This window comes from Amia ocellicauda, chromosome 7 (assembly GCF_036373705.1).
Source record: "Amia ocellicauda isolate fAmiCal2 chromosome 7, fAmiCal2.hap1, whole genome shotgun sequence".
NCBI classification, from domain to species: domain Eukaryota; kingdom Metazoa; phylum Chordata; class Actinopteri; order Amiiformes; family Amiidae; genus Amia; species Amia ocellicauda.
Genome location: NC_089856.1, coordinates 49,081,321 through 49,109,271, shown reverse-complemented (window position 1 = coordinate 49,109,271; position 27,951 = coordinate 49,081,321). Strand labels below are relative to the sequence as shown.

General features: G+C 53.5%; 1 protein-coding gene across 2 annotated transcripts; it reads right to left on the bottom strand.

Annotated features, from left to right (window-relative positions):
* Nucleotides 1-5: 5 nt before the first annotated feature.
* Nucleotides 6-27,951, bottom strand: kdm5c (lysine demethylase 5C). 2 transcript variants are annotated; one of them, XM_066710164.1, is made up of 29 exons: nucleotides 26,651-27,951; nucleotides 26,061-26,206; nucleotides 25,242-25,319; nucleotides 25,022-25,144; nucleotides 24,597-24,767; nucleotides 24,282-24,416; nucleotides 22,815-22,868; nucleotides 20,570-20,693; nucleotides 20,276-20,460; nucleotides 20,015-20,173; nucleotides 19,779-19,898; nucleotides 19,462-19,620; nucleotides 19,154-19,335; nucleotides 18,836-18,998; nucleotides 18,100-18,219; nucleotides 17,566-17,760; nucleotides 17,156-17,337; nucleotides 16,703-16,827; nucleotides 16,449-16,596; nucleotides 16,222-16,306; nucleotides 15,738-16,105; nucleotides 15,510-15,648; nucleotides 15,209-15,388; nucleotides 5,123-5,275; nucleotides 3,488-4,387; nucleotides 3,353-3,407; nucleotides 3,053-3,261; nucleotides 1,335-1,520; nucleotides 6-1,002 (listed from the first exon to the last, which is right to left on the bottom strand). In XM_066710164.1, the coding sequence occupies exons 2-29, from the start codon at nucleotides 26,202-26,204 to the stop codon at nucleotides 994-996; spliced, it is 4,851 nt and encodes a 1,616-aa protein (XP_066566261.1). In that variant the 5' UTR covers nucleotides 26,205-26,206; nucleotides 26,651-27,951; the 3' UTR covers nucleotides 6-993. The 2 variants fall into 2 exon arrangements, with proteins under 2 accessions (XP_066566261.1, XP_066566262.1); XM_066710165.1 differs by lacking the exon at nucleotides 22,815-22,868.

Here is a 27,951-nt window from a genome sequence, read left to right as displayed (position 1 = left end):
GCAGGGCTGCTAAAACAATTCTGAACCTTTATTTCTAACAAGAAAAAATAAAACTAGGAAATAAAAAATAAAATAAAAACAAAAGGCGACATTGAACTGAAAAGTCTGAACACAAACCCCCCAGAGAGCTGTGCGTCTGTAATAACAATACCAAGAACAACAATAATAATAATAATAATAATAATAACAACAATAATATAAGTCAACGGTCATCAGAAACCAGAACAGGAAATAATAAAGTCAATGATCTGGAGCCGAAGAGGAACGAGAGTCGAGTCTTTGTGAGGGAGAGGGAGACCTGTTAGAGGAGTAAGTAGCACCAAATACTGCACTGCGCCGCTTCGGCAAGCGTGGGGCCCTCGAGCCGCCTGCGCTGCTCACTGACCCGTGAACTATGTACAACATCAACAGACACGGGAATACTGCATCAACACGGGAGTCTGCTGCGCATCATGGCCACACGCAACACGCCTGTCCCAGAGTGCGGCCCGGTGGAGCGTGTGAGTGTCAGTGTGTGAGCATCAGTCAAGTGAGGGGTGAGTGTGTGTGTGTGAGTGTGTGTGTGTGAGTGTGTGTGTCAGTCTGTGCTGTACACTCCCTGTACAGAGTAACACCAAGCCCTCCTGCTGGACACTGCAGGGCCAGTCAGCGACACAATACATCTCCAGCTCTCGCAGGGAGGAGAGGGAGGGAGGGAGCAAGGGATGAGCAGGAGGTTAAGAGATACAAAAAATAAAAAACATGGAGTGCCAGAGGGAGAGAGGAGGAGGGTTCGAGCGTCATTCTCCCAGACGTCCATCCATCGTCCGTCCGTCTCAGCAGGCGGTCGCTCAGCCCCTCGGGGCTGCAAGTCCTCGGGGCGACGGAGGGGGAGGGAGGCTGAAGGCTCGTCTGTGTCTTAGTCCCTGTACTTCTCCGTCCGTCCCTCCCCCTCCCTCTCCTCTTCCCAGGTCTCTGGTCTCCAGAGCCACCAGCACTGCACCCTCCCCTTCATCACAAGATCTGCGAGAGGGAGAGATAGGGGTGAACACACGAACACCGCACTGAGGGGCACACACGCACCCGGGACACAAATGGAAATTGGGCTTCAAGGCATTCAAGACAGAAAACAGGAGACACTTCTTCACACAGAGAGGCGTCACAATCTGAACAAACTCCCCAGCGATGTGGCTGAAGAGACAATTTGGGAACATTCAAAAACAGACTGGATAGGATCCTTGATCACTTAGTTATTAATGGACACCAAACGAGCACAATGGGGTGAATGGCCTCCTCTCGCTTGGACACTTTCTTACGTTAGCAGCCTGTACGAGTGAGGGGGAGAGAGACTGTACCTCCACAGGCTGTGTTTGGGAGGGGGGAGGGTGAGGGGGCTGGGGGCGAGTTTTCTTGGACTCTGATGCGTCGGGCGACAGTGCCAGCCCTCCCCCTCCGCTCCCTCCTCTCTCGCTCTTCCTCTTCCTGCGGGCGTCCTTCCCTCGCCCCCCCCGGCCCGCACTGCGCTGCTCCTGCGCCTCGATCTGAGAGAGGGAGAGATTGATTATGGACATGTTCTCCATGTGTTTCCGGGCGCTAGAGGAATCCAGGGACGATTTTCCACCCACACTTTAGAATTGTAAAAAAAAAAAAACGTTTTACCAGCAGCAGAGCTCTGCTGTGAGTTTTACCCAGGCACAAAGCTTTTCACTGGTTAATGCAACCCGTCTCGTACAGAAGATTGGAGATGGCGCAGTCGAAGTGCTCGCTACATGATCTTGTAAAAGAGTTGGGTGGGGATGTTCTGAACATTTTACTGCTTCTGAGGCCGATAACTTTAAGCACTTTGTTCAGTACTGTAGCGTTTTAATTGGGCACACTGTTCACAGTTCTGACAGCGGCAGGAAGAGCGAAGTTTATCAGGAGCATGTACATGAGGGGTGAAGGTGCAGATGAAGACGTTTCTTGTTCATTTCGAGGGTCAGCCTCAGTATCAAAATCGCCTTTTCAACCAAATTACAGAACTGACACAAATGGCAAAGATGAATAAATACACGGAACCTGTAGTCCAAGATGCATCTCAACACGGCAAACCCCACCGGCCGATCTCTCGGCAAAGATGACAGACCTGCACCGAGCCGGACGCGCGCGGTCACGCATTTATCATCCCTCATGATTACACAGACTGGCAGCAATAACCACAGTGACCGGCACGCTCCAGGTCCTGGAGAAACTGTGTGCATCTCACAGTATGTTTGAGTGCAGTAAGCAGTACGTCTCAGTGTACATGCAGTACTGTAGTAAGTACAAGATACTACAGTATACAGCCGTGTTCTATAGTATATCACCAGTTACTACATATAATATAGAACACGTTACAGGGAATTAAGGTAAACAGGTTGTTGTAGTAGTGAATCATGTGGAATAATATATTGGTTATAAGCCCCATATTCACGTATTTAATGTGGTGTAATTATTATTAGTAGTAGAAGTGATATAGGTATTAGTATAATACAGTATTTTATTGTATGGGAATCCCGGAACAACCCGGACACGTGGAGAGAGCAGCAGAGACAGGGAGGCGGAGTCTGACCGCCGATTGGGCCGTAATAACCAGTGCTGATTGGCTGCTGACCTTCAGCTTGGACCGTGCGCACGAGAATCCGTTCCACCATTGAAATCTGTGCAATTTTGGGGTTTCAATCGATCATAACTCAATAACTATCGATCCCAGCCGTGCACAAAGCACAAGCAGCCTGAAGGGTATCAGGACGAATGAGTATGTGAAGCCTGGTTTGTGTGGAGGACTTTAGAGGAACTGGAGGAGTTTAGAGGAACAGCAGAATAAAGACTGTGCCTGTTTTCACATGCAGACTGATCTGTGCATTCGAAGATGATTTTATATTTATCGACGGGCCGATTGAGGTTGATTTTACCGTCTGCTGGTTTACAGACTGATGCGTCTCAGTGTTTTTGAAAACAGTGGCGTCTGTGGGGAGGAGGCGCAGGTGAGCGGTGAGGGTTCCTCCCCGACACGGCTCCCGACATCACACAGGCCCCTCCTCCCCAGGCCCACCTGTACAAGCTGCTGCAGTCGGCGCGTATCGGGGGGGCTGGCGGCCTGCAGCAAGCGGTGGATGGTGGCGGCCTGGTCCAGAGACACCTCCAGCAGGTCCCCCTCCAGCTGCAGCTCCTCCAGCTGTGCCCGCGCCGCCTCGGACAGGCTAAGCACCGGTGCGGCTGAACCCCCAAGCCCGGCCAGCTCCTCCTGCAGGCGCTCCACTCCTGAGACACAGAGAGGTTAGATCCACACACCGCTGTACACTGCAGGAGAGGGACAGATGGACACAGAGATGGACAGACGGATGGGACTGACCTGAAGCTGTGGAAAGGGGGGGCGTTGTCCTGCTGTGTCCGTTCTCACAGGCAGTCTGCAATACAGAACACACGTCACGCGCAATCACACACGCAATCACACACGCAATCACACACGCGCTCAGGTTCCACCCACCTTGCCCAGCGTCTCCTCCCGGCTTGGGCCGCGGCCCTTGGGGGGGCTGTCCTGTGTGAGGTCGATAACACCCCCCGCGCCGCCGCCTCCCTCGGAGTCCGACAGCACAATGACCGAATCCTCCTCCTCCTCTTCCTCCTTGTCCTTCTCCTCCCCCCTCTGCTCTCCCTCTGTCTTGGCGCTTCGCCCCCCCGGGCCCCGGCGCCGCCGCAGATCCTGCAGACGGTCCAGCGCCCCCCGCAGCTCGGGGGAGGCCAGCGCCTGCCGTGCCCGGTCCTGCCACTTGATGGCGCGCTCCGTCAGGCACTGCAGCGCCTCCCCCTCGGGCAGCCGTACGGGCAGCCGCTGCAGCGCCACCAGCAGCGCCAGGATGACCTCGAGCCGCGGCCGCCGGCTGCGCTGGCACAGGGGGCACAGGAAGCGCGAGTCCCAGTCCCACCAGCAGGGCGGGCGCGAGTCCGGGGGGCTGCCGGCGTTGCCTGTGCCGGGGGGGGGCAGCAGGCTGGGGAAGGGCACGCAGCCCCCGTGGAACCAGTCCTTGCACAAGTCACAGCGCGCTTGGGGGGTCCGCGGGGGCAGGGCGGGGCTCCCACACACGCACACACACTGCGAGGAGGGGGAGGGCGGGGTGGCGCCGTCCACATGTGCCATCTGTGCGCCCTCGACCTCTCCTGCGCCACCCTCGGTCTCTCCTCCTCCTCCTCCTCCTCCTCCATCTTCCTGCCGCCTCCTCCCTTTCTCTCCCTCCTCCTGCTGCTCCTCCTGCTGCTGCTCCAGCCTCCTCTCCCAGCCCTCCTCCCGGTCCCTCCCCTCCTCCGGCCCCGGCTTGGCTAGGTTGGCCTCCTGCAGCCGCCGCATCGCCTCCTTCTCTCGCTTCTCCCCTTCCCTGAAAGCTGACACCTGACAGAGAGAGGGGGATGAAGAGAGGACCGGCACAGGAGCACAGTTTGCTACAGTTTTTATTAAAATAAATATTTAACATTTTATTTAAATGCTGTACACGTGAAATAGAGCTGAAAAAACACCCGCTCATTGTCCTAAAAGTGATGGAGCACTTATCACTTATTTCACGAGTCTTCTGCCTTTTGAATTAACTGTTCAGATGCGAAAATTACAATTCAACATGGTTTCTTTAGTTTTAACATGCATCTAGTAACACTACTTACGTGTAGTTTGTGCTGGTAGTTGTACATTACATTTAGAAACACAAGCTGCTCTGAGCATCACAGGCAGGGTTAACTGTGAAATGGTGATGCGCAGCACGTTGGGCATCAGTTATACATCAAGAAAAGACACCCAGAGAAGAGCAGGGTCATTTCCAGTCATCTAAACGCAATCACTGTTCATTTAGTCTACTGTGCTTCAGTAACCATGCAGACACACAGAAGCACAGTTAATATTTAATTCTTAACAGATGCCTTATATTCTTATATAGGTGTTCATTGCTGTGAGGGTTGAAAAAAAATAAGACTATTCTAATTGATCTCTCTAGTCATTGTATTGTCATGAATAGTGTCTCTCTACAGTGATCAAGTGCATAAGAGCAGTTACTGTAAAGACACGCAGCGCAAAGGACGCGCACGGACGCAGCGCACAGGACGCGCACGGATGTGCACAGACGCAGCGTTCACTCACAATGGCTCCCGGGTCGCGCAGGTCCTGAGCGGAGAGCCCCAGGCTGTCGGTGTCGGAGCGGTAAAGCCGCCCTTCTCTCTCCCGGCGCCGGCCACGGTCCGCCCGGGGCCCCCCCGCTGCCTTCCCGGCCACCTCCACACATGGACACAGCACCTGCAACACAATCACACACTGAGCCAAAGCACAGTAACACTACTACACTCTCACACACACACACTCAGCACAGTAACACTACTGCACTCTCTCACACTCACTCAGCACAGTAACACTACTGCTGTCACACACTCAGCACAGTAACACTACTGCACTCTCACACAGTGCACAGTAACACTACTGCTCTGTCACACACATTCAGCACAGTAACACTACTACACTCTCACACACACAGTGCACAGTAACACTACTGCTCTGTCACAAACTCAGCACAGTAACACTACTGCTCTGTCACACACTCGGCACAGTAACACTACTGCACTCTCACACACACACAGCACAGTAACACTACTGCACTCTCTCACACACACTCAGCACAGTAACATTACTGCACTCTCACACACAGTGCACAGTAACACTACTGCTCTGTCACACAGCACAGTAACACTACTGCACTCACACGCACAGTAACACTACTGCACTCTCACAGTGCACAGTAACACTACTGCACTCTCACACACAGTAACACTACTGCACTCTCACACACAGTGCACAGTAACACTACTGCACTCACACACAGTGCACAGTAACACTACTGCACTCACACGCACAGTAACACTACTACACTCACACACAGTGCACAGTAACACTACTGCACTCTCACACACAGTAACACTACTGCACTCTCACACAGTGCACAGTAACACTACTGCACTCTCACACACAGTGCACAGTAACACTACTGCACTCTCACACAGTGCACAGTAACACTACTGCACTCTCACACAGTGCACAGTAACACTACTGCACTCTCACACAGTGCACAGTAACACTACTGCACTCTCACACAGTGCACAGTAACACTACTGCACTCTCACACACAGTGCACAGTAACACTACTGCACTCACACACAGTGCACAGTAACACTACTGCACTCTCACACACACACAGCACAGTAACACTACTGCTCTGTCACACACACACTCAGCACAGTAACACTACTGCTCTGTCACACACTCAGCACAGTAACACTACTGCTCTGTCACACACTCAGCACAGTAACACTACTGCTCTGTCACACACTCAGCACAGTAACACTACTGCACTCTTACAAACAGTGCACAGTAACACTACTGCTCTGTCACACACTCAGCACAGTAACACTACTGCTCTGTCACACACTCAGCACAGTAACACTACTGCTCTGTCACACACAGTGCACAGTAACACTACTACACTCACACACTCAGCACAGTAACACTACTGCACTCACACACACAGTGCACAGTAACACTACTACACTCACACACTCAGCACAGTAACACTACTGCACTCTCACACACAGTGCACAGTAACACTACTGCACTCACAGTGCACAGTAACACTACTGCACTCACACAGTGCACAGTAACACTACTGCACTCACACAGTGCACAGTAACACTACTGCTCTCACACACACACAGTGCACAGTAACACTACTGCACACACACACTCAGCACAGTAACACTACTGCACTCTCACACACACAGTGCACAGTAACACTACTGCACTCACACAGTGCACAGTAACACTACTGCACTCACACAGTGCACAGTAACACTACTGCACTCACACAGTGCACAGTAACACTACTGCACTCTCACACACAGTAACACTACTGCACTCTCACACAGTGCACAGTAACACTACTGCACTCTCACACACAGTGCACAGTAACACTACTGCACTCTCACACACACACAGCACAGTAACACTACTGCTCTGTCACACACTCAGCACAGTAACACTACTGCTCTGTCACACACTCAGCACAGTAACACTACTGCTCTGTCACACACTCAGCACAGTAACACTACTGCACTCTCACAAACAGTGCACAGTAACACTACTGCTCTGTCACACACTCAGCACAGTAACACTACTGCTCTGTCACACACTCAGCACAGTAACACTACTGCTCTGTCACACACAGTGCACAGTAACACTACTGCACTCACACACACAGTGCACAGTAACACTACTACACTCACACACTCAGCACAGTAACACTACTGCACTCACACACAGCACAGTAACACTACTGCACTCACACACACAGTGCACAGTAACACTACTACACTCACACACTCAGCACAGTAACACTACTGCACTCACACACAGCACAGTAACACTACTGCACTCTCACACACAGTGCACAGTAACACTACTGCACTCACAGTGCACAGTAACACTACTGCACTCACACAGTGCACAGTAACACTACTGCACTCACACAGTGCACAGTAACACTACTGCTCTCACACACACACAGTGCACAGTAACACTACTGCACTCACACACACACAGTGCACAGTAACACTACTGCACTCTCACACACACAGTGCACAGTAACACTACTGCACTCACACAGTGCACAGTAACACTACTGCACTCACACAGTGCACAGTAACACTACTACACTCACACACTCAGCACAGTACAGCACAGTAACACTACTACTCTCTACTACTACTCTCACACACTCAGCACAGTAACACTACTGCACTCTCACACACTGCACAGTAACACTACTGCTCCGTCACACTCAGCACAGTAACACTACTGCTCTGTCACACACAGTGCACAGTAACACTACTGCACTCTCACACAGTGCACAGTAACACTACTACACTCGCATACAGTGCACAGTAACACTACTACACTCACACACACAGTAACACTACTGCTCTGTCACACACACTCGGCACAGTAACACTACTGCTCTGTCACACACACTCGGCACAGTAACACTACTGCACTCTCACACACAGTGCACAGTAACACTACTGCTCTGTCACACACACACTCAGCACAGTAACACTACTACACTCACACACAGTGCACAGTAACACTACTGCTCTGTCACACACACACTCAGCACAGTAACACTACTGCTCTCACACTCAGCACAGTAACACTACTGCACTCTCTCTCACACTCAGCACAGTAACACTACTGCTCTCTCACACTCAGCACAGTAACACTACTGCTCTGTCTCACACTCAGCACAGTAACACTACTGCTCTGTCTCACACTCAGCACAGTAACACTACTGCTCTGTCTCACACTCAGCACAGTAACACTACTGCTCTGTCTCACACTCAGCACAGTAACACTACTACACTCACACACACAGTGCACAGTAACACTACTGCTCTGTCACACACTCAACACAGTAACACTACTACACTCTCTCACACACTAAGCACAGTAACACTGCTACACTCTCACACACTAAGCACAGTAACACTACTGCACTCACACACAGCACAGTAACACTACTGCTCTCACACACACTCAGCACAGTAACACTACTACACTCTCACACACACACTCAGCACAGTAACACTACTGCTCTCACACACACTCAGCACAGTAACACTACTGCTGTCACACACTCCGCACAGTAACACTACTGCTCTGTCACACACTCCGCACAGTAACACTACTGCACTCTCACACACACTCAGCACAGTAACACTACTACACTCACACACACAGTGCACAGTAACACTACTGCTCTGTCACAAACTCAGCACAGTAACACTACTGCTCTGTCACACACACAGTGCACAGTAACATTACTGCTCTGTCACACACAGTGCACAGTAACACTACTGCTCTGTCACACACAGTGCACAGTAACACTACTACACTCACACACACAGTGCACAGTAACATTACTGCTCTGTCACACACACAGTGCACAGTAACACTACTGCACTCACACACACAGTGCACAGTAACACTACTGCTCTGTCACACACACAGTGCACAGTAACACTACACTCACACACAGTGCACAGTAACACTACTGCTCTGTCACACACACTCGACACACTCAGCACAGTAACACTACTGCACTCTCACACACACAGTGCACAGTAACACTACTGCTCTGTCACACACACTCGACACACTCAGCACAGTAACACTACTGCACTCTCACACAGTGCACAGTAACACTACTACACTCACACACAGTGCACAGTAACACTACTACACTCACACAGTGCACAGTAACACTACTGCTCTGTCACACTCGGCACAGTAACACTACTACACTCACACACAGTGCACAGTAACACTACTGCGCTGTCACACACACACTCAGCACAGTAACACTACTACACTCTCTCACACACTCAGCACAGTAACACTACTGCTCTCACACACTCAGCACAGTAACACTACTGCACTCACACACACACAGTGCACAGTAACACTACTGCTCTGTCACACAGCACAGTAACACTACTGCACTCACACACACAGTGCACAGTAACACTACTGCTGTCACACACTCAGCACAGTAACACTACTGCTCTGTCACACACAGTGCACAGTAACACTACTACACTCACACAGTGCACAGTAACACTACTGCGCTGTCACACACACACTCAGCACAGTAACACTACTGCACTGACACACTCAGCACAGTAACACTACTGCTGTCACACTCAGCACAGTAACACTACTGCACTCACACACACAGTGCACAGTAACACTACTGCTGTCACACACTCAGCACAGTAACACTACTGCACTCTCACACACACTCAGCACAGTAACACTACTGCACTCACACACACTCAGCACAGTAACACTACTGCACTCACACACAGTGCACAGTAACACTACTGCGCTGTCACACACACACTCAGCACAGTAACACTACTGCACTCTCACACACACAGTGCACAGTAACACTACTGCACTCTCACACACACAGTGCACAGTAACACTAGTGCACTCTCACACACTCAGTGCACAGTAACACTAGTGCACTCTCACACACTCAGCCCAGTAACACTAGTGCACACTCACACACTCAGCCCAGTAACACTACTGCACTCTCACACACTCAGCCCAGTAACACTACTGCTCTCTCACACACTCAGCACAGTAACACTACTGCACTCTCACACACACAGTGCACAGTAACACTACTGCACTCACACACTCAGCACAGTAACACTACTGCTCTCTCACACTCAGCACAGTAACACTACTACACTCACACACACAGTGCACAGTAACACTACTGCTCTGTCACACACTCAACACAGTAACACTACTACACTCTCTCACACACTAAGCACAGTAACACTGCTACACTCTCTCACACACTAAGCACAGTAACACTACTGCACTCACACACAGCACAGTAACACTACTGCTCTCACACACACTCAGCACAGTAACACTACTGCTCTCACACACACTCAACACAGTAACACTACTACACTCTCACACACACACTCAGCACAGTAACACTACTGCTCTCACACACACTCAGCACAGTAACACTACTGCTGTCACACACTCCGCACAGTAACACTACTGCTCTGTCACACACTCCGCACAGTAACACTACTGCACTCTCACACACACTCAGCACAGTAACACTACTACACTCACACACACAGTGCACAGTAACACTACTGCTCTGTCACAAACTCAGCACAGTAACACTACTGCTCTGTCACACACACAGTGCACAGTAACATTACTGCTCTGTCACACACAGTGCACAGTAACACTACTGCTCTGTCACACACAGTGCACAGTAACACTACTACACTCACACACACACAGTGCACAGTAACATTACTGCTCTGTCACACACACAGTGCACAGTAACACTACTGCACTCACACACAGTGCACAGTAACACTACTGCTCTGTCACACACACAGTGCACAGTAACACTACACTCACACACAGTGCACAGTAACACTACTGCTCTGTCACACACACTCGACACACTCAGCACAGTAACACTACTGCACTCTCACACACACAGTGCACAGTAACACTACTGCTCTGTCACACACACTCGACACACTCAGCACAGTAACACTACTGCACTCTCACACACAGTGCACAGTAACACTACTACACTCACACACAGTGCACAGTAACACTACTACACTCACACACAGTGCACAGTAACACTACTGCTCTGTCACACTCGGCACAGTAACACTACTACACTCACACACAGTGCACAGTAACACTACTACACTCACACACAGTGCACAGTAACACTACTGCACTCTCACACACACAGTGCACAGTAACACTACTGCACTCACACACTAAGCACAGTAACACTACTGCACTCACACACAGCAACACTACTGCTCTCACACACACTCAGCACAGTAACACTACTGCACTCACACACACTCAGCACAGTAACACTACTGCACTCACACACACTCAGCACAGTAACACTACTGCGCTGTCACACACACACTCAGCACAGTAACACTACTGCACTGACACACTAAGCACAGTAACACTACTGCACTCTCACACACACTCAGCACAGTAACACTACTGCACTCACACACACTCAGCACAGTAACACTACTGCACTCACACACACTCAGCACAGTAACACTACTGCGCTGTCACACACACACTCAGCACAGTAACACTACTGCACTCTCACACACACAGTGCACAGTAACACTACTGCACTCTCACACACTCAGCCCAGTAACACTACTGCACTCTCACACACTCAGCCCAGTAACACTACTGCACTCTCACACACTCAGCCCAGTAACACTACTGCACTCTCACACACTCAGCCCAGTAACACTACTGCACTCTCACACACTCAGCCCAGTAACACTACTGCACTCTCACACACTCAGCCCAGTAACACTACTGCACTCTCACACACTCAGCCCAGTAACACTACTGCGCTGTCACACACACACTCAGCCCAGTAACACTACTGCACTCTCACACACACAGTGCACAGTAACACTACTGCACTCTCACACACTCAGCCCAGTAACACTACTGCACTCTCACACACTCAGCCCAGTAACACTACTGCACTCTCACACACTCAGCCCAGTAACACTACTGCTCTCTCACACACTCAGCACAGTAACACTACTGCTCTCTCACACACACAGTGCACAGTAACACTACTACACTCACACAGTGCACAGTAACACTACTGCGCTGTCACACACACACAGTGCACAGTAACACTACTGCACTCTCACACACACAGTGCACAGTAACACTAGTGCACTCTCACACACACAGTGCACAGTAACACTAGTGCACTCTCACACACACAGTGCACAGTAACACTAGTGCACTCTCACACACTCAGCCCAGTAACACTACTGCACTCTCACACACTCAGCCCAGTAACACTACTGCACTCTCACACACACAGTGCACAGTAACACTACTGCTCTGACACACACACAGTGCACAGTAACACTACTGCTCTGTCACACACACAGTGCACAGTAACACTACTGCTCTGTCACACACAGTGCACAGTAACACTACTACACTCACACACACAGTGCACAGTAACATTACTGCTCTGTCACACACACTCGGCACAGTAACACTACTGCACTCACACACACAGTGCACAGTAACACTACTGCTCTGTCACACACACAGTGCACAGTAACACTACTACACTCACACACACAGTGCACTCACACACACAGTGCACAGTAACACTACTGCTCTGTCACACACACAGTGCACAGTAACACTACTACACTCACACACAGTGCACAGTAACACTACTGCTCTGTCACACACACTCGACACACTCAGCACAGTAACACTACTGCACTCTCACACACACAGTGCACAGTAACACTACTGCTCTGTCACACACACTCGACACACTCAGCACAGTAACACTACTGCACTCTCACACACAGTGCACAGTAACACTACTACACTCACACACAGTGCACAGTAACACTACTGCTCTGTCACACTCAGCACAGTAACACTACTACACTCACACACAGTGCACAGTAACACTACTGCGCTGTCACACACACACAGCACAGTAACACTACTACACTCTCTCACACACTCAGCACAGTAACACTACTGCTCTCTCACACACTCAGCACAGTAACACTACTGCACTCTCACACACAGTGCACAGTAACACTACTGCACTCACACACTCAGCACAGTAACACTACTGCTCTGTCACACAGCACAGTAACACTACTGCACTCACACACACAGTGCACAGTAACACTACTGCTGTCACACACTCAGCACAGTAACACTACTGCACTCTCACACAATCAGCACAGTAACACTACTGCTCTGTCACACACACACTCAGCACAGTAACACTACTGCACTGACACACTCAGCACAGTAACACTACTGCACTCTCACACACACTCAGCACAGTAACACTACTGCACTCACACACACTCAGCACAGTAACACTACTGCACTCACACACACTCAGCACAGTAACACTACTGCACTCACACACACTCAGCACAGTAACACTACTGCACTCACACACACTCAGCACAGTAACACTACTGCGCTGTCACACACACACTCAGCACAGTAACACTACTGCACTCTCACACACACAGTGCACAGTAACACTACTGCACTCTCACACACTCAGCCCAGTAACACTACTGCACTCTCACACACTCAGCCCAGTAACACTACTGCACTCTCACACACTCAGCCCAGTAACACTACTGCTCTCTCACACACTCAGCACAGTAACACTACTGCTCTCTCACACACACAGTGCACAGTAACACTACTGCACTCACACACACAGTGCACAGTAACACTACTGCTGTCACACACTCAGCACAGTAACACTACTGCACTCACACACACTCAGCACAGTAACACTACTGCACTCACACACACTCAGCACAGTAACACTACTGCACTCACACACAATCAGCACAGTAACACTACTGCTCTGTCACACACAGTGCACAGTAACACTACTACACTCACACAGTGCACAGTAACACTACTGCGCTGTCACACACACACTCAGCACAGTAACACTACTGCACTGACACACTCAGCACAGTAACACTACTGCTGTCACACTCAGCACAGTAACACTACTGCACTCACACACACAGTGCACAGTAACACTACTGCTGTCACACACTCAGCACAGTAACACTACTGCACTCACACACACAGTGCACAGTAACACTACTGCTGTCACACACTCAGCACAGTAACACTACTGCACTCTCACACACACTCAGCACAGTAACACTACTGCACTCACACACACTCAGCACAGTAACACTACTGCACTCACACACAGTGCACAGTAACACTACTGCGCTGTCACACACACACAGTGCACAGTAACACTACTGCACTCTCACACACACAGTGCACAGCAACACTAGTGCACTCTCACACACTCAGCCCAGTAACACTAGTGCACTCTCACACACTCAGCCCAGTAACACTACTGCACTCTCACACACTCAGCCCAGTAACACTACTGCACTCTCACACACTCAGCCCAGTAACACTACTGCACTCTCACACACTCAGCCCAGTAACACTACTGCACTCTCACACACTCAGCCCAGTAACACTACTGCTCTGTCACACACACAGTGCACAGTAACACTACTGCTCTGACACACACACAGTGCACAGTAACACTACTGCTCTGACACACACACAGTGCACAGTAACACTACTGCTCTGTCACACACACAGTGCACAGTAACACTACTGCTCTGTCACACACACAGTGCACAGTAACACTACTACACTCTCACACACACAGTGCACAGTAACACTACTGCTCTGTCACACACACTCAGCACAGTAACACTACTGCACTCTCACACACACAGTGCACAGTAACACTACTGCTCTGTCACACACACTCAGCACAGTAACACTACTGCACTCTCACACACACAGTGCACAGTAACACTACTGCTCTGTCACACACTTAGCACAGTAACACTACTGCACTCTCTTTCACACACACAGCACAGTAACACTACTGCGCTCTCTCCCTCTCTCACACACACACCCCTGTCTGATCCTGCCCCTCACCTCCAGCAGGCCGTAGGTGCTGTTCTTCTTGAGGAAGGTCTTGGCGGCCTTATCCCTCCAGGAGTGGGCGCTTGTCACCTGCAGCTCCAGCTGCCGCAGCTCCTCCATGCTGACCGGCAGGTCCCGCCCCACGGCCACCAGCCCCTCCAGGTCGTCCAGGCAGGGGTAGTGCTCCCCATTCTGCACAGGAGGGAGGGGTGCGTTAACTTGCGCTCTGCGGTGTGTCGGGCTGGACAGACAGACCGACCGACCGACCGACCGACCGACGCACCAGACCCACCGCCGGGTCCTGCCGACTGACCTGAATTTCCTCCAGGTCGGTGACCCAGGCCCGCGCCCGCGCCAGGCTGCCCTGCAGCGCCAGGATGTTGGGCAGCTGCACGGGGATGAGCTGTGCCTCGCTGACTATGGCCTCCAGAGTGGACAGGGGGTGCTTCTGCCTTCAGGACGGATGGACAGACAGACAGAACCATCAGCGCCATGTCACAGAGCAAGGGGTGTTAGTGTGTCATGTGGCGCAGTGTGTCACCTGTCCTCCAGGCAGATCTGGGCCTTCTCCTCCCAGCGCTCGGCGATGGTCAGCAGCTCCTGCAGCTCGGCCATGGCGGTCTCCACAGCGTCGCTCTGCGGCACGTTGCAGCCGGCCTCCATCAGCCCGCGCAGGACCCCCAGCGTGACGCCGCGGCCCCCCGCGCCCAGCGTGCGCCGCACCTCGCCCAGCCAGCGGCCCTGCTCCTGCAGCCCCCGCAGCAGCGCGCACTCCGGGGCCTCGGCCGCCAGCCCAGCACCCTGCTCCAGCAGCGCCTCCAGCTCCTCGGGCTGGGCCGGGCTCAGCTCCGCCCCCTTCAGTACCGCCTGGGCCCGGTGCTGGAACTGCGTCACCTCCTCCAGCAGGACCTGCAGGGCAGGGGGGCAGCAGCGTCACACAGTGGGACAGCGCAGAATCGCACAATACAGCGTCACAGGACTGTCACGGTGCCACAGCGTCACAGTGTAATAGGACAAGCGCTCACCTTGACCTGCCCCAGCTGGCTGACGACGCAGGGCAGGTTCTGCACCTGATCCACGAACGCCTGCAGCTCCTCCAGGGTCATCCTCCTGAAACACATAGCCGTTACCACACACACTAACTGAACTGAGCATCAGTGTGTCAGTAACTGCTGTGTGTGCGTGTCAGCAGCACCGCACACACGCTCCTGCTGCGCTCCGTGTCAAAGGGTCAATGCGAGTGTGTCAGTACCTGCTGTGTGTGTGCGTCAGTAGCTCCGCACACACGCTCCTGCAGCGCTCCGTGTCAGAGATGCTCGTCTGCAGTTTGTGCAGCAGCTCATTGTTGGGGAACTTCCTCTCGGTCGCCTCGTCACACAGAGCCTGCAGCTCCTCCAGTGCTAAGGGAGGGGGAGAGGGGAGGTCACATACAGGTCACAGGCACTCACACTGCTCTCCCTTACTCCCTTCACTCTCTTGGTGCTCTGCTCCCTCCCCCTCTCTCACCTCTCTTGGGGCTCTGCTCCTGTTCCAGCACCTCTTTCACTCTGTTGGCCCAGGAATCGAAGGACTCTGCTCGAACCTTGAGCCGGTGCAGCATCGCTAGCAGCTCGTCCAGTGTGTACCTGTACCTGAGAGAGGCAGAGGGGGAGAGTGTTAGTGTTAGTGCATGCACACACACACACCCCGAGGCAGTGTCGTTCGGAGGGTCACACACACACACACACACACACACAACGCATGCATGCACGCACCTGAGGTAGTGTCGGTTGGAGGGGCACGCACGGACACGCACACACCTGAGGAAGTGTCGGTCGGAGGGGCACAAACGGGCACGCACACACCTGAGGAAGTGTCGGTCGGAGGGGCACAAACGGGCACGCACACACCTGAGGTAGTGTCGGTTGGAGGGGCACGCATACACCTGAGGTAGTGTCGGTCGGAGGGGCACGCACACACCTGAGGTAGTGTCGGTCGGAGGGGCAGGCGCACAGGTCCTGCGTGTGGTACAGGCAGACCAGCCTCTCGGGACACTGGGAACAGGCCAGCGCCGACAGGAAGCAGGTCGTCTTGCACTTGTCGCACTGGCGCTCGTCGTCCGGGAGCAACTCGAACGCCTCACGCTCCGCCTCCGTGATGCCCTGAGGGAGGGGGAGGGGTGAGCACACACTACTACACCACTAACACTGCGTGCATGCAGCACACTATTTACACCACACGTTCCCTTTATTTAGCTTTATTGGCATGACTGCTTGAGACAATATTGCCAAAGCAACGATGGAACTCCCAGCAGGTTCTCTCTCGGCTCCCTCTCCTCCCTTCCTCCCTCACTGTATCCTCGGCTTCCTCTCCACCCTCCTCTCCCTCACCCTCTCCAGCAGGCTCTTCCTCAGCTTCCTCTCCTCCTGGACGATGCTGAACATCTCCCTGTGAGTGGCGGCCGCCAGGTTGAGGTCCAGCTTCTCGGGGCAGGCGGCCATCTTGCAGGTGAGCTCCTCGTGGGAGAAGACGCAGTACCTGCGAAGCCGCCTGTAGTGCTCAATGCAGGAGCGCCCTGCGGGGAGCTGCAGGGAGAGAGGGGGCGTCAAGAGAGGCTGGGGCAGAGGGGGTATATATAAGGCTGGAGGAAGAGTGTCAGAGGCTGGGGCACAGGGGGTATATAAGGCTGCAGGGAGAGAGGGCGTAATACACAGCTGGGGGGGACAGAGGGTGTCATATGTGGCTTGGGCTTCACAGCTCTATCTCACTCATTACAGTTCTCCTTCTTAGTCATTCAAAGACGACTTAACCGTGTGGGACAGCTGTGTGTGTGTGGGATGGGGGGGGGGACAGGGCAGGGGGACAGCCGTGTGTGAGTGTGTGTAGGGAGACAGCCGTGTGTGTGGGGACAGTGCGTCTCTCACCCAGTCTGCAGTGCAGAAGTTGACGGCCTCTGCGAAGTTGTAGCCCTGGTTGAAGCCACTGTGGTAGGCCCGGGGGAAGGTGATGACGAACTCCCCCGCACACTGGTTGGTTCGCACCACCTGAGGAGCGCAAGACAGAAGGGGTGAGACCAAGCTGGGATCTGCGGGTATCGAACTTCGCACATTTGTAGCGAATCTGAACTCAGTGGAATTCACGGCAGAGCGCTCGTCTACCCGTTGCAACACGCGTGGAGCCGGCCCTCGGCAGGCAGGCGGGGGAGACTATCTTAGACAATGATGCAACTGTGGCCGACGTACTGCAATGACAGCCCGTATGTTTAGTAAGAACCGTAGCAGAACGATCTCACAGTAATACCGGCAGATAAAACCCTCTCGAACTGCAACTCAACACTGCATCTGCATCGATCTGGCGCTTCTACGGAATTCCTGTCCGCTCCGTCACGCCCCTAAGACACGGGCAGGTCAGACCAGCAGCTGGACAGGGGGCTGCAGAGTGCAGTCAGAGGGTCAACTGGGCAGCTGCCTGTGTCTGCAGGCAGGCAGATGGACGCTCAGTCAGCAGGTACGTATCTCAGTGCATGGGCGTGTCAGTGCCCCCGTGCGTCAGTACCACGGGTCAGTGTGAGCGCACCAGTACCGCAACGCCATGCGTCAGTGTGTCAGTGTGAGCACGTCAGTACCGGGATGACATGCGTCAGTGCGAGCGCGTCAGTACCGGGACGCCGTGGGCCATGAGGATGTTGGGGTTCATGATGGTGACCAGCTGGTGCAGCAGGTCCGGCTGGCTCTCGAACAGCTCGGGGGTCAGTCGCTTCATCACCTCCTCCAGCCGCTCCGCCGCCACTGAGGGAACCCCATACCACGTCTTGGGCTCCCCCCTGGGGGGAGAGAGGGGGAGGGGGAGAGAGAGAGAGAGAGAGAGAGAGAGAGAGAGAGAGAGTTAGCCGAGTGGTGTAGTGTGTGAGTAGGGAGTGAGTTACCAGTGCAGGTAGTTGATGGAGTAGCTCCAGTGTGTGAGTAGAGAGTGAGTTACCAGTGCAGGTAGTTGATGGAGTAGCTCCAGTGGTCCTCGATGTGCCAGCAGAATGCAGAGAAGACCATGCCCACGTACAGCCAGGGCACCTTCATGCCCGAGATGTCGGCGTTGATGTGGCACAGCACCGACTGCTCCAGCACCGGCATCACGTTCAGGTTCCAGCCGCTGCGCGCATACTCCTGAGAGAGGCGGAGAATGGGTGAGCGATGGCTCACTCCTGTGCGGCCTCATGCCCATGTGCATTTCTGACACTGTCACTTCCACTCCCTCTGGGCACCTCTCCCGCTCCCTCCCCCTCCACTCACCTCCTCCTCGGGGGTGAGCTGCCTCTTGCCATTGTTGACCGGGAAGCCACTGCCAAACTCTTTGGAGTGGATGTCGGCTCCGTACTCCACCGTCACGTCCTCCTCGATGCTGCTGACCAGCCGCCAGAACTCGCGCTCCACCAGCTCTGTGGGCACCATCTGCACAACAACACACTGGCTCACACACAACACCACCACCATCCGCACAACAACACACTGCCTCACACACAACACGGCGTGTGCTGTGAGTGTTTGCATGTTGTTGGCATGTGCATGTGCTGCGAGTGTTTGCATGATGGTGGCGTGTGTGTACTCACATGGACAGGCATGTTGAAATAGTCTGACTTGAAGGTGTCGGCCATCTCCCCGAAGCTCTGCAGCGTGTACTCACGCGTGGCCTGCTCGAAGCCAAACGCCTCTGGGGGGCGCTTGCACTCCTGACACACACGGGGGGAGAGAAACGTATCAGACTCAGGACAACCAAGTCAGTCTCACCAAGATACCAGACGCGACGCCAGACCGGACATGCCACACACACTTGCTCCGTGCTCACCTCCGCCACACATTTGGGGCATCGCCAGTTGCCCTTGGGCGCGTCCGCCAAGGGGGGCAGCAGGCAGAAGGTGTGGTAATTGTCATCGCAGCCATCGCACAACAGCAGTTTCTCGTCCTCGTCGCCCCGGCCACACATCCGGCACACGAACGAGTCCACCTGAGGGGGAGGGCGCTTTATACCAGCAGCACGTAACCACAAGGCGTCATCGTCTCTCTGCGGGACGACGCCTCCCCTCCCCTCCCTCCCTCGCGCACTCACAAACTGCGTGTTGCTCTGGTTGCGCCGCAGCCGCATGGTCATCTTGGTGCACGGCTCGTCCTGCGGCGGCTCCTCCTCCTTCACCGGCCCGGGAGGCGGCACTGCGGCTCCCTCCCCCACCTCGCCCTCCTCCTCCTTCACCAGCACCGCAGTGTCCCGCACGATCACCGTCTGCGGCAGCTCGTCTGAGAGAGGAGAGGGTGTGTCAGGCATGTTAACAGTGTGTGCGCATACCTTTCTTGCATGGGCATGTGTCTCGGGGGAACCAGGCCTTGTCTGTGTGTGTGTCAGTACCTTTCTTGCGCGGACCCTTGTCTCGGGGCACCAGGCCCAGGCCCATCATCTTGGGTCCGGCTCCGTAGATCTGCAACTTCTTCAGCTCTGGGTTCTTCTCGATATCCTCCTCTGTGGGCTCGGGCTGTGGGAGAGACGGGGGTAATTCACACAGCGGTCACGGACACGGGAGAGACACACGGTTAATGACACTGTTAATGACACGGTACACGGGTTATGTGGTCTGAGTCAGAATAAAAATCTCAAAATATGGACAACTTTGACATTCAGGAACCAGACAGTCTACTGATCAAAACAAGGACATGCGTGTTAGGGTAGAAGCAACACGCGCCGGTGCAGAGCTCAGAGTATCAGGAAATAAACGCTACACAACTATCATCGGATCTGAATTCCCTGCTTTCGATCTCAGCTTTCAAACGATATGCAGATTCGGCAGTTAGACAATAGTGTCTCTACACAAGAGGACTGCGTAAACGAGCTGTAGTGTCCTTGCGCTACTGTTTGTATTATCTTGTGTGTAGTGTGTTACTGCAATAGTGATGCAAATATTTAGTTCTGGGCTTTTGAAATCGGGCCGGTCCGTTTAGCAGGAAAATCCCTTCTTTGACAGTCAGCTTTAGAGGTTAATAGACACTGCGATACAACACCGTGGGGGGTGTGCCGGTGTTGTGTGCGTATCACTCCCACCGCCGTGCTCCTGAGCTTGACTAGGGGGGTTTCCAAAGACACTTGATGCGAGTCTCTGGATCGGCATTCACTGGGCAATTGTGTGTCCAATACAGCAGTCCAGTCAGACAGACAGACAGGCTGCTTTCACACTAGACGGTTGAACCCGGGGTGAAGGTCAAGGTTCATCCCAGGATGGGACCCTGTCCCCAGTGAAGTGGCCTTGTAGAGATCAGGGCTGAGATCCCTACCCACCCCAGTCACAACCTTTATAGTTAATTTGAAATTGTGACAATAAAAAGTAATGATAATGTTGGGAAACAATAACACAACACTCTGACACGAGGTGCACGAGAGTTGACAGGTCTGCTGTTATGATGCCATTTCCATACATCTTCTAATGTATTTTTACATTGATATTTATTTAACGAAGTGGTTGTGTTAGATAAGTATTCATCAACTGCATCAATTACAACGTATTAATTTGTGTTCAAACTATTTGAGATAGAGACATCCATGTTTTGCTGTGCAGCAGAGATTCTGTTGAAGAGAAATGTGTGGTTTGTTCACATCGTGTCTTTGGAAGCGTGCAGTATTGACCAATGGAAAGGACGTTACTGTCTGTCATCATTCCTAGAGATTATATATTTTTTACCCACCACAGACCGTGACTATGAATATCTAGCCAATCCAATGAAATCCTTTTAATGACGTGCAGAGACCCAGAGAATGGAGTAGCACTGAAGAGGAAGAGGAGTATGAAGAACAATGATGTGTCACCATATAACACCCCTTCTCATGTGTTAGTTTAGTGTGTTGATACAGATCCCCATTAGCTGCCGTGTTATTGCATATGTGTGATTAATTTGAAAACGGTGCTCCAGCACAATGTCTCTACTAGCAAACGTTATAATTCAATAGAATGCAGTTTTTGATCAAAGACCTTATAACACTTGCAAATAGAAACTGTGTGGGAGCTTGCATTTCTATCCGGATCCTTTTCCCTCTTTCACACCTGTCTAGTCTATACAGGTGTGCAATTAGCTTTTGTTATTGTAATTGATTAATTACCTGAATAATTGCCACGTTTTAACATGTTCACCACACATTTACGCACCCTCATGCACTTTTGGTGGTGTTTGCCTTTGGCTGGTAAGTTTTTTCCTTCTACCAGACACAGTGGCTAGTGGCCAAAAATGTTAATTTTATCCCCTGGCCACAACCCAGGATTAGACGGGGTAGTGTGAAAACAGACAGACAGACAGGTTGATAGTCAGATGGACAGAGAAAGACAGGAGGGTCAGATGGCGGACAGACAGGCAGGCAGGTCAGACGGGTCAGATGGCGGACAGGCAGACAGACAGGCGGGTCAGATGGCGGACAGGCAGACAGACAGGCGGGTCAGATGGCGGACAGGCAGACAGACAGGCGGGTCAGATGGCGGACAGGCAGACAGACAGGCGGGTCAGATGGCGGACAGGCAGACAGACAGGCGGGTCAGATGGCGGACAGGCAGACAGACAGGCGGGTCAGATGGCAGGCGGGCCAATGGTCAGACAGACAAACAGACAGACAGTACCGCGGGGTGGTGTGGCCCGGTGCTGTGGGGGAGGGGGGGCGAGTCATCAGGGTCCTGCATGGAGACAAGAAGAGAACAATGGACAGGAGAGCACACACACACACACACAAAACTCACAGACATTTGCAGACACACAGAGAGGAGGCAGGAAGTGAGTTCATGGGAGAGTGAGTGACAGGGAGTGAGTGAGAGTGTGAGGGAGTGACAGAGGGGTATGCGGGGGGGAGCATTAAGCCACACAGAGCAGAGCATGCCGAGAGTCCTCCTGCACACACACACTCCTGGGGATTGGCTGACTGGTTTGTTAACCAATTACCTCCAGGGAGAGTAGGGGGTAATTAAGAGTGCTTAATTGATTAATTGACAACACAAACACTGAAGGAAGAACACAGTCCGTCACTTGCAGTCCTGTATCAACTGTACTGGGTTAGAGAGGAGGGGGAGCCGGAGTGTTTACGAGAGAGGGAGTAGAGGTGGGGAGGGGAGAGAGAGAGGTGGTGGGGGAAGAGAGGGAGAGCCAGAAGGGAGGGGGGGGAGAGTGAGAGGTATTGACAGCGGGATGATAAAAGAGAAGAAGAGGGCAGGAGAGAGAGAGAGTGAGGGAGGGGCAGTATTAATATTGGGGTACTGGGGCAGAATCTGGGGTGAATTAGAGAACCACACTGGCCATTATCAGGGACCTGTGTTAAATACAGGTGTGGGGGGGCAACAACAGTCAGTCACAGTGCAGGCATGTTTTGGGTTACAGTGCGCACACACATGTTGTACATATATGGGTGTTCTGTACCGAGGAGAGTGTGTGTGGTGCAGTTCTCACATCAGGCTGTAGTGTGTGCTCACGTGTGCATGTGCCATGTACATGTGTGGCGCAGGGCATGTGCTGTACTCATGGGCTGCATTCACGACATTCTCTGTGGCTAGATCGCCAACTGTTTCTGTGTACAATCATATTTACACTGGGTTCCAATCTACATGAAACGTGTGCTTTATGTAAAACATTCTGTATGTATTATGCATTTCCTTGCCAGGTATGTACATACAGCACTAAAACACATTCTTTTAACTGTCAAATTTAGAGTATTATATTTCTGTTGTCCTTTGCCTTGATATTCAGAGGTTCCTCCGTGGCACTGGAAGGCGATTCCCAGCCGTGACCAGGTGGCGGTGCACACGCAGTGAGGTCTTGTCTCGGGCTGCACACGTCTGTCACACAGCTCGTTTGTGGAGCAGAAGCCAGGCTACCCCAGCACAGTGCCTCTTGAGAAGCTGCGCAGCCTTGTAAGCCTGCGGATGCGAGACTCGGCGATGTCTTTCCCGGCTGAGTTCACAGACGATGAATTTGGACAGGTTTGTCACAGAATCTGCGCAGACTTGGGAATGCCTGCGAGTCGTGAACACAGCCATGTACTGTGCAATGAGCATGTAGACACGTTCACAGGGCGCAGGGTAGACGAGTGCGGTACTCACATCAGGCTGCAGGCGGTTGGCACGGCGCCCGTAGCTGCTGGTCTTGGGGGGCTGCACTGACTGGCGAAGGGGGATGGAGTGAGGCTTGTACTCCTTATCCACCTCCTCACTGTCGTAGGGCTGCCGGGGGCGGCACTGAGGAGAGACACGGGACAGACAGGCCAGGAGATGAGACAACGCAAGAGGGACGCACTGGAACGGGGACCGGGACCGGGCAGACACACGGGGATGGGGACTAGGACGGTGACCGGTCAGACGCACTGGGACGGGGACGGGGACCAGGCAGACGCACGGGGATGGGGATGCGGGGCATACCATAATGCTGGCCCCAGAGTGGAACATCTCGAAGGGGTAGACGATCCGGTCGTAGTGGGAGCGCAGCAGGGAGCCGATGTTCTTGCCGGGAGGGTAACCCAGCCGCTGTGCCACCCGCGCCCAACGCCGCTCCTTACTCACCGCCTCGAACCCGCCCTCCTCCGCCACGATCTGGGTCACAAGATCAGACTCAGACACAGCACCATCTCAGTACAGTAGAAACAGTGTGTGATCGTCAGGATGTCAGTACAGTAAACACAGTAGAGTGTCATTGTCAGGGTGTCAGTACAGTAGAGTGTGTCAGGTTGTCAATACAGTAGACCGAGTGCGTCAGCGTGTCAGTACAGTAGACACAGCAGAGTGTCAGTGTAGTAAACACAGTAGAGTGTCAGCGTCAGGGTGTCAGTGCAGTATAGAGTCAGCACCTTGGCCAGGCTGTACAGATCCAGGATCCTTCTCTCTATGTTGGGGATCTTCAGAGAAGAGCCCTGGATCTCCCAGAACTTGGCAATCCGGTCCAGATAGTTCAGCTTGACGCGCGTCTCCGCCTGAGAGGGACAGAGAGCACGTAGTGAAGCCGCTGTAAACCCAACACAGATGGACAGCACAGTGAACACAGAGAGCTGGACAGACAGGCAGACACACCTCCAACTCGTTCAGTCTCTGGATGCGGGGGGTGAAGCGGAAATTATCCACCTCCACAGCAAATGGGGGCTGCCAGTCCTGAGAGAGAGAGACAGAGAGAGAGATTAAACAGGGCTCAGAGTGGACTGTATAAACACAAAGACCAGCACCGCTCGTGCTGAAATACAGCCCCCGTACAACACGCACGCGCCATATAAACCCCTCCCCCCAGAAATACCAGTGGTGGGTCAGTATGAAAGTGTGTGACTTGGGCAGTGTGTGTATATGGCACAACTAGGCAAACTGTGCAGCTATAACAGTCCCCTCCCTCGTCTGACCCCAGAGTGTCACACAAAACTGCACTGTACTACAGCAACACTGTACACTGCAATGCTACACTAGGCAGCAGTGATGGGGAAACTGGTGTCTCTACTGAGGGGATGCCGAGGCAGATTAGCATATGCAAAAATCAGAGAAACAGGATGTCACATTCTGGATTTGCAACCCAGTCAAATCGTGGGATTGATGGCACTGGGAGATGGGGGTGAGGTGGAGAGAGGAATCGCAGCATACAGACACACACCTGAGTCTGTACCCGGCAAGTGTGAGTGGCCATGGACAAAGGCAGATGGTTACAATACAAATAATAATCATCATCATCATCATCATAATAATAGAGTAATTCTAAGTGTCTGTGCCTGCTGGGATCTGTCCCACACACGTTTCGCCTCTGGTGGACATTTTTAACCTCCCTCTCAACCTGTGGTCTGAGGCCGCAGTAATAACGCCGGGACTGCCAGCCCCTGCCCGTGTGTATGTGTGGGAGAGACCGGCTCTTACCAGCGGTGGGCGGATCTTGCAGATGCCGGACTTCTCAGCGATGGGCCGGATCTTGGCGATGTATCCCAGCGGGTCGGCGAACTCCTCCCAACTGGGCTCGAACACCGGGCACTCCGGCGGCGGCACGAACTCGTCCGTCTCCATGTCTGCGCACACAGAGCCGGTTATCACAGCAGCGGCCAGGGCCAGGCGAGCCGCACAGCGCGCACACACAACATCTACAGCGACCCCCCCTACGAGTGTAATCCTCAGAAAAGCACACGCACAAGCCCTCCACTAAGAACAAAACAGGCCCCGCCACTCGCGTCTGAGTCCTACTGTACAGCCTCCCCTCCCCCAGCCTGAACACAGCGCCCCCTGCAGCCCCGGCTCTGGGGGTCCCTCTCCCCCACCCCCGACCACACGGGACCCCCCGCACACATCCGCCTCAGACCTCACCCCGGACGAGTGAGTTGCACTGTACCAAGCGCACCGGGCAGATGCCAATCATCCTCATCGTCAGTGTGCGTGCATTCACACGCGTGTTTACGGCCCCACTTCCTCATGGGAAACGCGCATGTTTCTAACACAACAACAACACTCATACAGACCTGTCTGCGCGGCTCGGCGAGGACAGGCCGCTCTGCAGTCCACTGGAGACACGGGGCCAGCGGAGAACAAAGGCTCCTCAGGCCGGGTCACTGTGGGGCGGCCGGCCGGCTCTGTGTCCGTCCTGGCAAATATCAATACGAACAGTTGCGCTAATAATACCAATCGTGGTAGTAGTAATAATGAGTGATGGCGTTTAATGCTGTGTGTGTTCAAAAAGTCACTTTTCACTAAAAATAACTCCTTCCCCACTCGGAAACAACACCACGACTGGGTGTGTTTATGGTTTAAGTCCCGGGGATGAGGGCTCGTCTGGTCCGTCCGTCAGGCCTGTCTGTGGGCCAGTACCGAGCTAACACTGCCCCGGTGAGAGTGTCCGATGCAGGGACCGGCACCGTGGGGACGGGGCGCTCTTCCTCTTACTGCCCCCCGCGGTTAATACGCCTGATCCCAGACCCCGCTGCAGCAGCCCGGGTGTGCAGTGCGTGTGAGTGTCCCCTATGCCTCTGTGACGCGGGCCCTGTCGCCAGCTCGGGCCGCCGGTGCAGCAAGAAGGCCTTTTGTTTACGAGCCACGGGAGTCCAGGATGACGAGAGGAGCCGCTGCGGCCTTCGCTTTTCAGCCCATCCCAGCGCACCGCGACCCGCCCGGTTACAAATCGACCCCGCTGTGCGCAGTGCGGGTGTGTGGTTTTTGTTGTGTTACTATCCCGTCGTCCGCCGGTTGTCGAGGCGGGTCGTGTTGTCGGTACTGCCCAGGCCGCAGACCCCCCCTGGCGGACTCACACCTCCTCTCCTCTCCTCTCCTCCCCACCCCTCCTCTCTCTCTCTCTCTCTCTCTCTCTCTCTCTCTCTCTGTTGTTGTTTGGGTTCAGCTCTCCGGGCTCTCGCTCCGTGCCGCTCGCCCGTTCCCCAGCGCCTCCCGATGCCACACACAGTCCTCGAAGCGCCGCTCTCTCTCCACCAGTATCTCCTTCACACACTACTCCGAGTCTGGGTCTCCCGTCGCTGTGCGTCGCCGCTCCGCCGGCTCTCGCTGCTCGCTACAGTGACTCCTGTCCGCTCTGCTCGTCTTCCCGAGCCGCCATCTTGGTTCCATCACGACCTCAGCACCACCTCCCGTCCCCGTGCAGCGGCGCCGCCGTCTCCTCCCTCCGCTCACACACAAAGTAGTCCCCCTTTCCTCCCCGGGGTGCAGCCCGGCTCGGCTCCCGGTGAAAGCGCACGTCTACCCCCGCAGACGCTGGGACCCCCGAGGTATCGATGCTGGCGCCGGTAGAGCCCCAGAGCCCGGGACCTTGGGC

What these genes read in the sequence shown, in the direction of transcription:
- kdm5c (XM_066710164.1), bottom strand. Translation starts at nt 26,204, where the DNA reads ATGGAGACGGACGAGTTCGTGCCGCCGCCGGAGTGCCCGGTGTTCGAG. An exon ending in GGAGCAGAGCCCCAAGAGAG is followed by an intron (nt 16,597 to 16,702) that starts GTGAGAGAGGGG and finishes CCCCTCCCTTAG; the next exon opens with CACTGGAGGAGCTGCAGGCT. An exon ending in GCCAGCTGGGGCAGGTCAAG is followed by an intron (nt 16,106 to 16,221) that starts GTGAGCGCTTGT and finishes CCTGCCCTGCAG; the next exon opens with GTCCTGCTGGAGGAGGTGAC.